Source organism: Procambarus clarkii, chromosome 14, assembly GCF_040958095.1.
Source record: "Procambarus clarkii isolate CNS0578487 chromosome 14, FALCON_Pclarkii_2.0, whole genome shotgun sequence".
In the NCBI taxonomy this organism is placed as follows: Eukaryota; Metazoa; Arthropoda; class Malacostraca; order Decapoda; family Cambaridae; genus Procambarus; species Procambarus clarkii.
The window spans coordinates 36028865-36043915 of NC_091163.1; the positions used below are offsets into that span (position 1 = coordinate 36028865).

General features: G+C 43.2%; 1 protein-coding gene across 4 annotated transcripts in view; it reads left to right on the forward strand.

Moving 5' to 3' along the window:
• Positions 1 to 15051, forward strand: part of LOC123770188 (galactose mutarotase) — a 37870-nt gene that overhangs the window by 14684 nt on the left and 8135 nt on the right. For all 4 annotated transcript variants that reach the window (XM_045761879.2, XM_045761864.2, XM_069324470.1 and 1 more), the window contains exons 7-9: positions 4327 to 4414; positions 7934 to 8101; positions 12724 to 12887. In XM_045761879.2, the coding sequence (XP_045617835.2) occupies positions 4327 to 4414; positions 7934 to 8101; positions 12724 to 12887 (420 nt within the window). The remainder of the gene's footprint in view (positions 1 to 4326; positions 4415 to 7933; positions 8102 to 12723; positions 12888 to 15051) is intronic.

Consider the following 15051-nt stretch of genomic DNA (forward strand, 5'->3'; position numbering starts at 1 on the left):
GTCTTTGCACCTTTTTCAGTTTGTTGATGTGCCTCTTAAGATATGGGGACCATACACACACAGGTAATTACACTTAGGTAATTACTAAGTGTAGTTACAGGATGAGAGCTACGCTCGTGGTGTCCCGTCTTCCCAGCACTCTTTGTCATATAACGCTTTGAAACTACTGATGGTTTTGGCCTCCACCGCCCTCTCACCTAACTTGTTCCAACCATCTACCTTTCTGTTTACAAAAGTGAATTTTCTTATATTTCTCCGTCACTATGTGATGGAGTGCAAAAAGATACGTGAATTCAGAGACAATTCTATAACCAAGGTTCCAACGATGTGTAAATGTTTCATTCAAATGATCTGCTACCAGAAATTTTAGCCAAATATCCCCAGTTTGCTAACTGTAGGTAGTAACTAAGTGATTGTAACCTATCCACCGCTGCCCACTGGATGGGGGGCGGTGTGCAGGACAAACATATCAATTGTGACACTAGCTCTCCACATATGTCAGTTGCTTAATTTAGAAACTGTACTTGTGGTCGATCTCGAATCCATTGTTGATGTGACGACTTATACTGAATTTTGTAACTAGCTCATCAAGATTGTAACTTGCTTAGCTAAATGAATTGTGGGGTTCAGTCCCTGAGCCCATTATGTGCCTCTAACCCTTTCCACTACTGCCCACAAGATGGGTATGGGGTGCATAATAAACTAAACTAACTCTCCGGCAGCTTTGTTTCGTTAGTTTAAATCTATGACCACTTGTTCTTGAAGTTCCGGGTCTCGGGAATTCTTCCCTATCAATTTTATCGAGTCCTCTTACTATTTTGTATGTAGTGATCATATTGCCTCTTTTTCTTCTATCTTCTAGTTTTTGCATATTTAATGCCTCTAACCTCTCCTCGTAGCTCTTGCCCTTCAGTTCTGGGAGCCACTTAGTGGCATGTCTTTGCACCTTTTCCAGTTTGTTGATGTGCTTCTTAAGATATGGGCACCATACAACCGCTGCATATTCTAGCTTTGGCCTAACAAAAGTCCTGAACAATTTCTTTAGTATTTCCCCATCCATGTATTTAAAAGCAATTCTGAAGTTAGAAAGCTTGGCATAGGTTCCTCGCACAATGTTCTTAATGTGGTTCTCAGATGACAGTTTTCTATCTAGAACCACCCCTAGATCCCTTTCTTTGTCAGAATTCTTTAAAGATTTCTCACATAATTTATAGGTTGTATGGGGTCTATGTTCTCCAATTCCACATTCCATAACATGGCATTTATTCACATTAAATTCCATTTGCCAAGTGGTGCTCCATATACTTATTTTGTCCAGATCTTCTTGAAGGGCATGACAATCATCTAGGTTTCTTATCTTCCCTATTATCTTAGCATCATCAGCAAACATGTTCATATAATTCTGTATTCCCCATCTGGTAGATCGTTTATGTTGACAATGAACTTCAGGAAATTTTTCAACCATGTTAGAAGCTTACCTGTCACCCCTTCTATATGTTCCAGTTTCCAGAACAACCTCTTATGTGGAACTCTGTCGAAAGCCTTTTTTAGGTCCAGATAGATGCAGTCAACCCAACCATCTCTTTCATGTAATATCTCTTTTGCTCGATCATAGAAACTGAGTAAATTCGTTACACAGGATCTTCCAGATCAAAAACCATACTGTCTGTCTGATATTATATCGTTTTTCTCCAGGTGTTCTACCCATTTACTTTTAATTATTTTTTCCAATATTTTGACTATTACACTTGTCAATGATACAGGTCTATAATTGAGGGGGTCTTCCCTGCTGCCACTTTTGTAGATTGGACAGTGTAATTACCTAATTGTGATTACCTAAGTGTAGTTACAGGATGAGAGCTACGCTCTTGGTGTCCCGTCTTCCCAGCACTCTTTGTCATATAACGCTTTGAAACTACTGACGGTCTTGGCCTCCACCACCTTCTTACCTTCCATGTTCCAACCGTCTACCACTGTTTGCGAAAGTGAATTTTCTTATATTTCTTCAGCATTGTGTTTAGCTAGTTTAAATCTATGACTTCTTGTTCTTGAAGTTCCAAGTCTCGGGAAATCTTCCCTATCGATTTCATCAATTCCTGTTACTATTTTGTAACAGGAATTTTTGGCCTTATTTATGTGTTAATACAGCAATGTCTCCAGAATGAGGTTCACAAATCTGCATGTCCAAAAGTCCTCCTTTCTTGCTTCATAGGCCTCCCAGTCTATTGCTTTTAAGTTGAAGTCCCCCAGTATCAACAGTTGTGATTTATCTTTTATCTGCTTGTACAATAATATCTCTCGTGACTATTATGAGGCCCTCTTGTTTGTCATCCAGTTCTTCCTTTGTCCATGTGTTGGTTGCTGGTCGGCTGTAGGCATTTAAAATTATCAGCTAATCATCCTGATTCCAGACCTGCAATGCCATTATGTCAATATCTCGAGGGTTTTCAAATATTAACTCTCTTACCTTCAGGTGTTCTCTCACCAGCACAGCCACACCTCCTCCCTTCCTTGTTTTTCTGTCACGTCTCCAAACTGAGGAGCCCCTTGGGAATAAGACTTCATTTAAAATAAATATTTTCTTCAAGTTTTGTCTCTGTTAATGCGACAATATCTGGGACTTTGAGCTTAATTACATCCTTCAACTCCAATATTTTCGATCTCACTCCATCTATGTTGGTATATACTATTTTCAGGAACCTGTTCCCCCCCCCTTTTTTTTTATTGTGTGTGTGTGTGTGTGTAATAAATATAAATATATATATATATATATATATATATATATATATATATATATATATATATATATATATATATATATATATATATATATATATATATATATATATATATATATATATATATATATATATATATATCGTACCTAGTAGCCAGAACGCACTTCTCAGCCTACTATGCAAGGCCCGATTTGCCTAATAAGCCAAGTTTTCATGAATTAATTGTTTTTCGACAACCTAACCTAACTTTTTCGGCTACCTAACCTAACCTAACCTAACCTATAAAGATAGGTTAGGTTAGGTTAGGTAGGGTTGGTTATTTTCGGTCATATATCTACGTTAATTTTAACTCCAATAACAAATAATTGACCTCATACATAATGAAATGGGTAGCTTTATCATTTCATAAGAAAATAATTAGATAAAATATAATAATTCAGGAAAACTTGGCTTATTAGGCAAATCAGGCCTTGCATAGTAGGCTGAGAAGTGCGTTCTGGCTACTAGGTACGACATATATATATATATATATATATATATGAAAAATATATAGAAAATAGAAAAGCTATTTTCATTTTATTTTCATGTTACCTGGTAACTTGCTACATACGACAACAATCTTTTTTAACGTGACTTTATTCCTATTTTTATAATATGTTCACCGTTTATGTATTTAACACCTAATTAATATTCTCTTTGTACTGACAAGTGACAGGTTTTGAGGTTTATTTGAGGCAGATTTGAGGTCGGTTTTGAGGCAGATTTGAGGTCGGTTTTGAGGCAGATTTGCAGATTCATTCGCATATAGTCCTGGGGACCATTCAGGCTTGTTCGCATATATATATATATAATATATGTTGTACTTAGTAGCCAGAACGTCGTACTCGGTCTACTATGCAAGGCCCAATTTTCCTAATAAGCCAAGTTTTCCTGAATTAATATATTTTCTCTAATTTTTTTCTTATGAAATGATAGAGCTACCCATTTCATTACGAATGAGGTCAATTTTTTTTTATTGGAGTTAAAATTAACGTAGATATATGACCGAACCTAACCAACCCTACCTAACCTATCTTTATAGGTTAGGTTAGATAGCCGAAAAAGTTAGGCTAGGTTAGGTTACGTTAGGTAGGTAGGTTAGGTAGTTGAAAAACAATTAATTCATGAAAACTTGGCTTATTAGGCAAATCGGGCCTTGCATAGTAGGCTGAGAAGTCCGTTCTGGCTACTAGGTACGACATATATAATATATAATATATAATATATATATATATATATATATATATATATATATATATATATATATATATATATATATATATATATATATATATATATATATATATATATATATATATATATATAAAAACAAACTGTGCCTTTGATAATGTTAACAAGGGTTAATGAAACACTTGTCTTAACGACAGCCCAAACAGAATTGGAAAATTAACTTTAGAGAGTTAGTTTTTCTACTTCCTTCTCAAGTGAAGACTAAACATCAGAAAAATTTAATTACCAGTTAAAGATTATTATTATTGTGACTTATTCTCCAAAATACATTCTCCAAAATACTTAATTTTTCCCCCAGGCTGCTGGACAGAATGGACTCTTTGAACATGTTGTGAAAATAAATGCTGACCATTTCACTCCTGTGGCAGAGGACCTTATCCCAACAGGTTTGTGTGGTAATCTGGAAACAACTATTTTGCATAAATGAGAAATGTCAAAACATTAATTAAACATTGAAAAATACCATTCAAGTTTTTACATTTATTATCGATGAATCTCTGCTCTGTGAGTATTTCCCTAATACAAGTATTTCCTGGCAGAGATGTCTCAAAATATCCCTGCCATGCAAGTATCTCCCAATCATCGGTACGTAGGTTTGATATTTGTCTATAGTAATTAATGCCGGCCTGTATTTATGGACTGGGGGTTATTTTGGCTCGTTGGATATTAGCGAAGGTGCAGAGTTCTAAGGCTCCATTGTAGAGTAATGGTGTGGACCGTGCCAGAGTAATGGTGTGGACTGTGCCAGAGTAATGGTGTGGACTATGCCAGAGTAATGGTGTGGACTGTGCCAGAGTAATGGTGTGTACTGTGCCAGAGTAATGGTGTGGACTGTGCCAGAGTAATGGTGTGGACCGTGCCAGAGTAATGGTGTGGACCGTGCCAGAGTAATGGTGTGGACCATGCCAGAGTAATGGTGTGGACTGTGCCAGAGTAATGGTGTGGACTGTGCCAGAGTAATGGTGTGGTCCATGCCAGAGTAATGGTGTGGACCGTGCCAGAGTAATGGTGTGGACCGTGCCAGAGTAATGGTGTGGACCATGCCAGAGTAATGGTGTGGACTGTGCCAGAGTAATGGTGTGGACCGTGCCAGAGTAATGGTGTGGACCGTGCCAGAGTAATGGTGTGGACCGTGCCAGAGTAATGGTGTGGACCGTGCCAGAGTAATGGTGTGGACCATGCCAGAGTAATGGTGTGGACTGTGCCAGAGTAATGGTGTGGACTGTGCCAGAGTAATGCTGTGGACTGTGCCAGAGTAATGGTGTGGACAGTGCCAGAGTAATGGTGTGGACCGTGCCAGAGTAATGGTGTGGACTGTGCCAGAGTAATGGTGTGGACTGTGCCAGAGTAATGGTGTGGACAGTGCCAGAGTAATGGTGTGGACAGTGCCAGAGTAATGGTGTGGACTGTGCCAGAGTAATGGTGTGGACTGTGCCAGAGTAATGGTGTGGACAGTGCCAGAGTAATGGTGTGGACCGTGCCAGAGTAATGGTGTGGACCGTGCCAGAGTAATGCTGTGGACTGTGCCAGAGTAATGGTGTGGACAGTGCCAGAGTAATGGTGTGGACCGTGCCAGAGTAATGGTGTGGACCGTGCCAGAGTAATGGTGTGGACCATGCTAGAGTAATGCTGTGGACCGTGCCAGAGTAGTGGTGTGGACAGTGCCAGAGTAATGGTGTGGACTGTGCTAGAGTAATGGTGTGGATCGTGCCAGAGTAATGGTGTGGACTGTGCCAGAGTAATGGTGTGGACTGTGCTAGAGTAATGGTGTGGACCATGCCAGAGTAATGGTGTGGACTGTGCTAGAGTAATGGTGTGGACCGTGCCAGAGTAATGGTGTGGACAGTGCCAGAGTAATGGTGTGGACCGTGCCAGAGTAATGGTGTGGACAGTGCCAGAGTAATGGTGTGGACCGTGCCAGAGTAATGGTGTGGACTGTGCTAGAGTAATGGTGTGGACAGTGCCAGAGTAATGGTGTGGACAGTGCCAGAGTAATGGTGTGGACCGTGCCAGAGTAATGGTGTGGACCGTGCCAGAGTAATGGTGTGGACCGTGCCAGAGTAATGGTGTGGACCGTGCCAGAGTAATGGTGTGGACAGTGTCAGAGTAATGGTGTGGACCGTGCTAGAGTAATGGTGTGGACAGTGCCAGAGTAATGGTGTGGACAGTGCCAGAGTAATGGTGTGGACCGTGCCAGAGTAATGCTGTGGACCGTGCCAGAGTAATGCTGTGGACAGTGCCAGAGTAATGGTGTGGACAGTGCCAGAGTAATGGTGTGGACAGTGCCAGAGTAATGGTGTGGACCGTGCTAGAGTAATGGTGTGGACCGTGCTAGAGTAATGGTGTGGACCGTGCCAGAGTAATGCTGTGGACCGTGCTAGAGTAATGCTGTGGACAGTGCCAGAGTAATGGTGTGGACCGTGCCAGAGTAATGGTGTGGACAGTGCCAGAGTAATGCTGTGGACCATGCCAGAGTAATGCTGTGGACCGTGCTAGAGTAATGCTGTGGACCGTGCTAGAGTAATGCTGTGGACCGTGCCAGTGCAGTAGGTATGCTGTGGCCGGTGCTGTAGTAATACTGTGGCCAGTACTAGAGTAAAGCTGTGGCCGGTTGTTACGGACCCGGATCCAGCGTCCGAGCACGGAGCAGTGACGACCGCGCCATCTGTGGGTCAGCTCCCGAAACCCCCTCCAAATGGACGACGACACCTGGTGAGGACGAGGTGTACTGGCCACAAGGGCCAGTTTCCAGTCCTGTTCAGCTCACAACACAGCCGTTGCTGACCTCTGGTGAGGTGGTGCTCATACGACAACGCCATCTATGGAGTGGATAGGTGGGCGTTTGGGTCTGAGCCTGTAAGTGAGGTGCTTTAGTGTGTCCCTGTTATTGATGACGTGTCTGCTTACAGAGTCAACCTGGGACTGCTGTAATGGAAGTTGAGTCAGTCTACCCAAGGTAGCCGTCTCGACACCAAGTGTTTTGCTGCAGCAGCTGTGAGTCGCCTCCCGGATGAACACTGTAGTGTTACCCTGCCTGTGAAGCGGCAGTTGAGGATTGTCATACCCGGGACTGACTGGTGGAGACGCTTAACCACTGGGGTATTGTGGACAGGAGAGTGATCTGTGGTATCACACGAGGCTCCTGACTAGGGCGCTACCCTAGTATCGCTCGTGGAGTGGCCCGACCAGCGTTGCTGATCCAGAACCTGCCAGCTGTCTGCTGGACTTGTGGTTGACGGCCTCCACGGCGGTGCCCCCAGTGGAACTGTGTTTTGGCTGGCCTGTGGCCGGGGTAGACTCAGCTTTTCGAAGGATTCGTCGTGAGGCCACGAGAGCACCGAGAACTTGGCATCGAGAAGATCCATAGTCTTCAGGCGAAGACGACAGTGTAGATAATACCCCTGTGTAGTGTTTATACCCTCCCTCGAGTAATCTTCTTATATATATTTATTGGTGAAGGTACTAATTATAATATTAAGTTTTTGCCTTTCTTTCCCTTCCCCTTTTAGTTTACTTGCGTTTCTGATCACATCCCTTGAAAGCCACTACTGGCTTGGGGCCGGATACCCTTCCTCTAACAACATCAGAGTAAGAACCCAGTTGCGACCCGAGAGGGCCGTAACACCGGTGCTGTAGTAGTACTGTGGCCAGTGCTAGAGTAAAGCTGTGGCCGGTGCTGTAGTAATACTGTGGCCGGTGCTGCAGCTGTGCTGTGGTTACCTTCATTTCATGTGTGTGAACTGGATTACTTCATTTGTTTAGCCACATAATTTTAACCTTTCTTGGTGCATCTCTGTAGAATTAGTGTATGCATCCTTGTGAAAGCATGTCTGTTTATTTTATTTATTTTTTACCTTAGTGTTGTTTGCAATTTTTGGGGAAATTTGTAATATTATTTACAACAGGGGAGCTGGCCACAGTTGAAGATACAGGATTTGATTTTCAAAATCCTGTCACATTTGGAGAAGCTCTTCCGAAGGTGCCTGGTGGAGGTATAGATCACAACTTCTGTCTTCGTCAGAAGCACAGGGGAGAGCTGGAGCTTGCTGCTACCTTCCAACATCCACCTTCAGGTAAGTCTGTCCTCTCACTTAACGTATTGCATTTTTAATGCACTCAACTGATCCATTTAAAATGTGACCTATTAGTAAAAATTCAAGCATTGTAATATTGACATTTTCTATGCATTGACTTAGTTAGATTAGGTTAACTCGGCCTCTTTCCTAATTTGTCACATAAAACAAAAAGTACCGAGAAGGCACTCGGCGGCAACAACCATCATGTCACATTTATCAACTAGCTGCATATTGACTTTGTAGTCAATGACACAATCAGGCTTATATATTGGGAACCGTGTTGCAAAGTTCACTTTGCCACTGTCCAACATGGCACCGGTGTGAATAGTTGTCAACATATTCACCTTGTGTCTGTCTCTCCAGCAAACTGATAACATTTGTTCACACTTTCGCAGCTGGCAATCGCCCACTGCAATACCAATGGCAAACACTGGCATTTCCCTCCTGTTGGCCTTGACAGTGCCACGTATGCCGGTGTTGTGGTCAAGGAGTAACGCCAGTTCATAAAGGAGGTAATCCGGCAGACATAAACAATTATAGACCAATATCAAACCTACCCATACTATCAAAAATATTTGAAAAAATTGTCTACAAACAGCTCTACTCCTATCTCGATATATTTGACATACTTAGCCCCTATCAGTTTGGCTTCCGCTCCCAAAAGAGTACCAGCGATGCAATTATTAGTCTCCTTGATATAATTTACTCAGCCCTTGACAAAAATGAGTTTCCGATTGGACTCTTCATTGACCTGAGAAAGGCCTTTAATACTGTTAATCACAACTTCCTCTTATGTAAACTCCATCATTATGGAATCTGAGGCCATGCACTGGACTATATCAAATCCTATCTTAGTGATAGACACCAATGTGTAGCCATCAATGATATAACCTCTCCCACTCTACCAATAACCGTTGGAGTGCCACAGGGCAGCATCTTGGACCTCTCCTATTTCTTATATACTGTACATCAATGATCTGCCTAATGTCTCTTAACATTCTGAAACTTATATTGTTTGCTGATGATACTACCCTCATCTACTCTAACCCCAACCCACATACACTAAATAATGTTGTTAATAATGAACTAAAAAAGTCCACTTATGGATGTCAACCAACAAACTAACACTTAACATAGAAAAGACCTACTACATCTTACTTGGAAGCAAATCTACAAATGCAATTCAGCTTCAGATAGCCAATGTAAACATTAGTAATAAAAATGATGGAAAGTTTCTTGGCCTATTCCTAGACAAGAGACTCAACTTCAGCACCCACATACAACTAAGAAAGTCTCTAAAACAGTTGGCATACTCTCCAAAATCAGTTATTTTGGAGAGTCGTTATTTGGATTTCGGAGCTGTCGTTGGAGCCGTCATCTTGTGCTTGAGCTGCATATAGGTATGCCAGGAGATGAGTATGTTCTGTGTAGTATAGGCCTACCATGAACACCTGATGTCGAGGGTGCACTGGTGTCTTTGTCCTCAGGCCGCGTGACATGCTGGTGCTTGCTTGGGTGTGTTGCTGGGGCAGCAAAACCTCGCCTAGTAACACCATCTCTGATTGTACTTGGTTCATCAACACTGCTTGTATTGGAGCCTATGTCACTTAAGCCCAAAAATGACTCATCACATGAGTGACTTCCTGGGAGGAGGAAAGGGGAGCCCCAGACCCTCGTGCCGGCGAATCAACCGTCAGATCTTGGCTGATGTGCTACTGGCGTGGTCTTGTGCCTCTGGCTCCTGATTTGGTCTCAGTTTCTGTGCCTTGTGGTGTGGTCTGTCTCTACAGGTAGTGTGTGAGCCAGGAGTAATATTCTACGGTACTCGGGCTGCATGCACCTAGGCTTTCCTTTCCCTAGGTGCCAGGAAAGTACTGCCCATGGGGCTTGGGGCCACCTTCCATAAGTCACCTTGGGATTTACCTCAGCTGTGTCTTTTACTGCTTGGTACCCCTTGGAGTGAGCTGGGGTTTTTGTTGCCTTTGTTTGCCTTTGGGTAGGGGTTAGTTTTTGCCACTGGTAGGGGTGCAGGGTACTGCACAGCTAGTTATCACCTATTATAGCAGCCAACTCTGTTCTGCTTGGGGTACATTGTCCATCTTGCCGGGTTTTTCTTTTGTTTTTATTTTCCTACCTGGTGGGGGGGTCTGCCTTTATTTGCCCCCTATATATAATCAGGGTGTTTAAATTTACATATCTGTGTTCTTGGTGGTACCCCCCTGCTAGGCCCCCTGTGAGTGGACACGTCCTTGGGATTCAGCTTTATGAAGTTTGTTTGGTAGTCTTGGGCGCCAGTTTGCAGTACCCTGCCTGGGCTTCCCTTAGTGTGTTACCATGGCTAAGAGCCCTGGGAAGCCCTGCGTGGGCTCCGTGGTTCAAAGAATGAGACCCTTGAGTTCCCTCTCGCTTCGTGCGAGGTTGATGGTGCTCTGTCCCCTTGTCTGAGGGTGACAATCACCAATTGTGCTTCCGCCATGCTGCCTGTAGGGTTGATGATTCTTTTGACCCGGAGTTGTGCGACGTTTGTTGTTTGTGCATTCTACAGTTCGCCCAAACTACTGATCATGATATGAGGGTGTAGGCAGCAGCTGCGTTGCATGCTAGGTTCAGGTTGCTGCAACGTGATAGGTTGATTGCTTCCCCGTATACCCTGAGACTGCTTCGTTTTGGTTTTAGGGACCTAGACATGGGGGTGGGAGTAGCTTCAACTTTGGTTCCGTCCGCCTCTCCTTGTTCTTTCCCTTCTGTTGTGCGTCCGGTTCCTTCCCCCCTTGCTTCTGGCTCTGAAACGTTTGAGGGTTTCTGAGTCGGGACTGGGTCTAGTTGGTGTTGAGACTCAGGCGGTCTCGGGGTAGTCCCCTTCCAGGGTGGCAGCAGAGGCATTCGAGCCTGGTCCCCCAGCCAGAGCTTCTGGGTCTGACCAGTGGGCCCCCCTTCTCTCCTGCTTTTTCGGCGGCTCCTGCTTTTTCTTTAGAGGTGAGGGGATTTGGAGGACGGCTCGGCCCCAGGTCCTCTGGGTGAGGGGTCCCAGAGCAAGGGAGGGGTTGACTAGGGGGCCTTGGGCCCTGTTGGACCCCGCTTGGGTTTTTGTACCCTCGGAGTGGGGCTTGATGTTACACGGAGTGGGGTTCTCATTCGCTCCCTCCTCGTACGAATTGGATTTGACGTCTACCCCTCCCTGGGTTCGGTTCCGTGACCCCGATGATTTTTTTTATTCTGTCCTGCCAGAGGTTTTTGGCTTCCTGCATCCCGTTCCATGCGGTGTGGGAAGCCCTTGTGGCTTACCTCCTGCGCGACCTGGATTATGCTTTCGTGATGGATCCACATTCCTTCATGTATGGATCTTCGTGTCCTTACTGGATTCGTTAAAAAGTTCCGGTGTCATCCTGGTTAGCAGACTGCCCTCTCTTGTCTTTGGAGGCGTGGCATACATTCTGTCGATCCTGCGCACTTGAGTGGCAAGAGGCTCAGACGGCGTTGCAGGCTTTCCTGGGGGGTGGGGGGTGGGGGGGGTCGAATTTGAGCATCTCATTGCGTGCTTGTTTGCCCTTGCCCCTCCGCGGGATGTGGGTGTGATGAAGCTTCATGTGCAAGTTCCTTCCCTTTTGGCTGCATTGGTGACTGAGGATTTGCGTATACGTGGCCTGCTGGCTTCGGCCCTGCATTTCTTCTCCCTCCTTGAACTGTTCTTGGACTGGCTTGAGGTGAATGTGGAGGAGCTTGGGGCTGCCTCTGGTTCTGGTGCGTTGTCCTCAGCGGCGCGTGCGTCGTCTGCATTGTTGAAGCTGTTTGCGCCGCTCCTGCAGGATGTGGATTTGCTTTACATATTTTGCTTTTCGACTCGAGAAGTCGAGAAGAAGAATAAGACGTCGAAACCAGAATAGGGGTTTGTTTTGGATGCTTGCCTTTCTGGGTGCCTGACCCTGTCGATGACAGACATAGAATGCTCCAAATCACATGTGCATTTCTATAGGCCATTGCTCCTCTTGACTCTCTGAGGGGGGCCAGATTCTGGCTTCTGGTCCCCGGTAGGCCTAAAAACTCCATTCATACTGACTGATGCCGAAGTCTAATAGTTCCATATCAGCCCGGATAAGCTCCGGGGGAGCCTCCTGGTTTTACCCAGAAAATGGCGTTTCATTACATTCAATGCTGGATTTTTGGGAAGTTATTCATTTAAATATATAGATTTATGTAAAGTAAATATATCGTCAAAGAAAATATTTGCCCATGGGGTTGAAGTTTTGCAGCAGGCTGGGGTATTAACGTTTGCAGGCAGTAACATTATGTTAAATGTTGTGGTATTACAGGTTGCAACCTCCAGCAGGCTGTGGTGTCACCTATTATAGGTTGGTGCAGCCAATCACAGGCTGTGGCACTGTAGCATATTTTATAGGTTTGAATGTAGCCAGAAGGACAGGCTGTAGTAGGACAGGCTGTAGTGACAGGTTGTTTTCTTGAATTGAATGATAGTCATATATATTTTATATAATCCCTAAGAACTCTACATGAGTTCTTAGTGATCTATAGCTTGCACGTTCATGCAGCCTTTCTCACATTTTATATAATATTTACATGTATAATAGTTCATATTTAATAACAACACTGTTAATTAACAGGTAGAGTGCTAGAGGTTTACACCACTGAGCCAGGAGTCCAAATTTACACCAGCAACTTCTTACCCAAAGAGAAGGGTGAAATGGTAGGCCGAGAGGGAGCGTCTTACACTTACCAAGGTGCCTTTTGCTGCGAGCCTCAGAACTTCCCTGATGCTCTCAATCAAGTAAGTGGATTAGAACAACCAGTACAAGGTAATTATGAGGAGAAAGCTAGTATGGCTATATAGCACTTTGAAGTTTGTTACCAATTATCAAGTGAAGGGACAAAGGTGGGAAAACTGTAGCACTTTGAAGTGAGTTTTGATCATGGATCAAGGCGCTGAGAGAGAATGCAGAGAAGGAATGAAGCCCAAACACTTGGACGCTCGGGGGGGATCGAATGCCGACTTTCAAGAAGTGAATGTGTCGCTGTACTGGCCTGTCCACATTGTCAGGGATACATGGGCAGGCATGAGTCACTGGATGGGTTGAATGCAACACAACAGCACTTCCATTGTCAATTTTCATAACGACTTTCTGCCACACACTTGTCCATTCACCAACGCTACCACCCTCACTGCTAGACTTCCATTGCTACACGATCACACACATGCACAGTATTCTGTGCCCCTACCCCAACATACACACATGCACAGCACTCCCTGCCTCCTACAGCAACACACTCACTCATGCACAGAACCCCTTACCCCAACACATGATGGGTAGGGGATTCTGTGCATGTGGAGGGTAAGGGGCAGGCAGAAGCTATCCTCCTTACCTTCATAGAGGCAGAAGTAAGCTGGTAACAGGGTGTTACCAGCTTGTGGAGAGTCAATGCTAACACGATCACGCTACTTTTGAGAGATTCGGTCATTTGTTTAAATTGTATTGGGAATTTCATTCATCAGTTTTGAGGCTTTGGTTCTTTTTTTAACCCAGTAGTGGTCTAAATTGGTTCACTAACCTTCTGGATGCTTTCCTGGTTGTTTCCTTGGGTGTCAACTACTCTCTATGCCTCTACGAGGGGGCCAGGTTGTGGCTCATGGTACCTGGTAGGCCAACCATGGCTGATGTGACCTAGTAATTAAGAGCCAACTCAACAATATAGCTTCAGGGAACCACTGGCACTCATCCCGAAAAGGGCATTTTATTACTTTCAGTGTTGATTTTTCCCTTCAAAACCACTTTAAATAAATGTACAAAGAAACATATACGAAAATTAAATAACCCAACCCAGACATGAAAAGATAGAAATGTGACGACATTTGGTCTGTCCTGAACCCTTATCCAGGACGAGTTTCATGTGTGTGGGTTAGATTGTTTATTTTTAGTCACAATATTGACATTCTCTGCATATTAAACAAATCTAGAAAGTATCCATATGAATTATCTGCTGGAATATATATGTACAGTACTGTAACTGTATATATATGTGTATATATGTGTATGTATATATATATATATATATATATATATATATATATATATATATATATATATATATATATATATATATATATATATGTCGTACCTAGTAGCCAGAACTCACTTCTCAGCCTACTATGCAAGGCCCGATTTGCCTAATAAGCCAAGTTTTCATGAATTAATGTTTTTTCGTCTACCTAACCTACCTAACCTAACCTAACCTAGCTTTTTTTGGCTACCTAACTTAACCTTACCTATATATATAGGTTAGGTTAGGTTAGGTTAGGTAGGGTTGGTTAGGTTCGGTCATATATCTACGTTAATTTTAACTCCAATAAAAAAAAATTGACCTCATACATAGTGAAAAGGGTAGCTTTATCATTTCATAAGAAAAAAATTATAGTAAATATATTAATTCAGGAAAACTTGGCTTATTAGGCAAATCGGGCCTTGAATAGTAGGCTGAGAAGTGAGTTCTGGCTACTAGGTACGACATATATATATATATATATATATATATATATATATATATATATATATATATATATATATACATACATACATACATACATACATACATACATACATACATTATTAAATATGACCGAAAAAGTAAGATTAATAATTCTAACACGAATTTTCTCAATCTTTCGTACATTACGCTTCACTGTTGGAGGTAAATAAAAAATCACTTCTCCAAAATTCATTTTTATTTCTAGTCTGACGCGACACGGGCGCGTTTCGTAAAACTTATTACATTTTCAAAGACTTCACAAATACACAACTGATTAGAACGTATCTCTGATTTTATATCTACATTTGAGTGAGGTGGGAGGGGTGATGTGGCATTAACACAAGACAGAACAAGAGGGGATATTAATAGGGTATTAAAAGTATCAACACAAGACAGAACAGAAACAATGG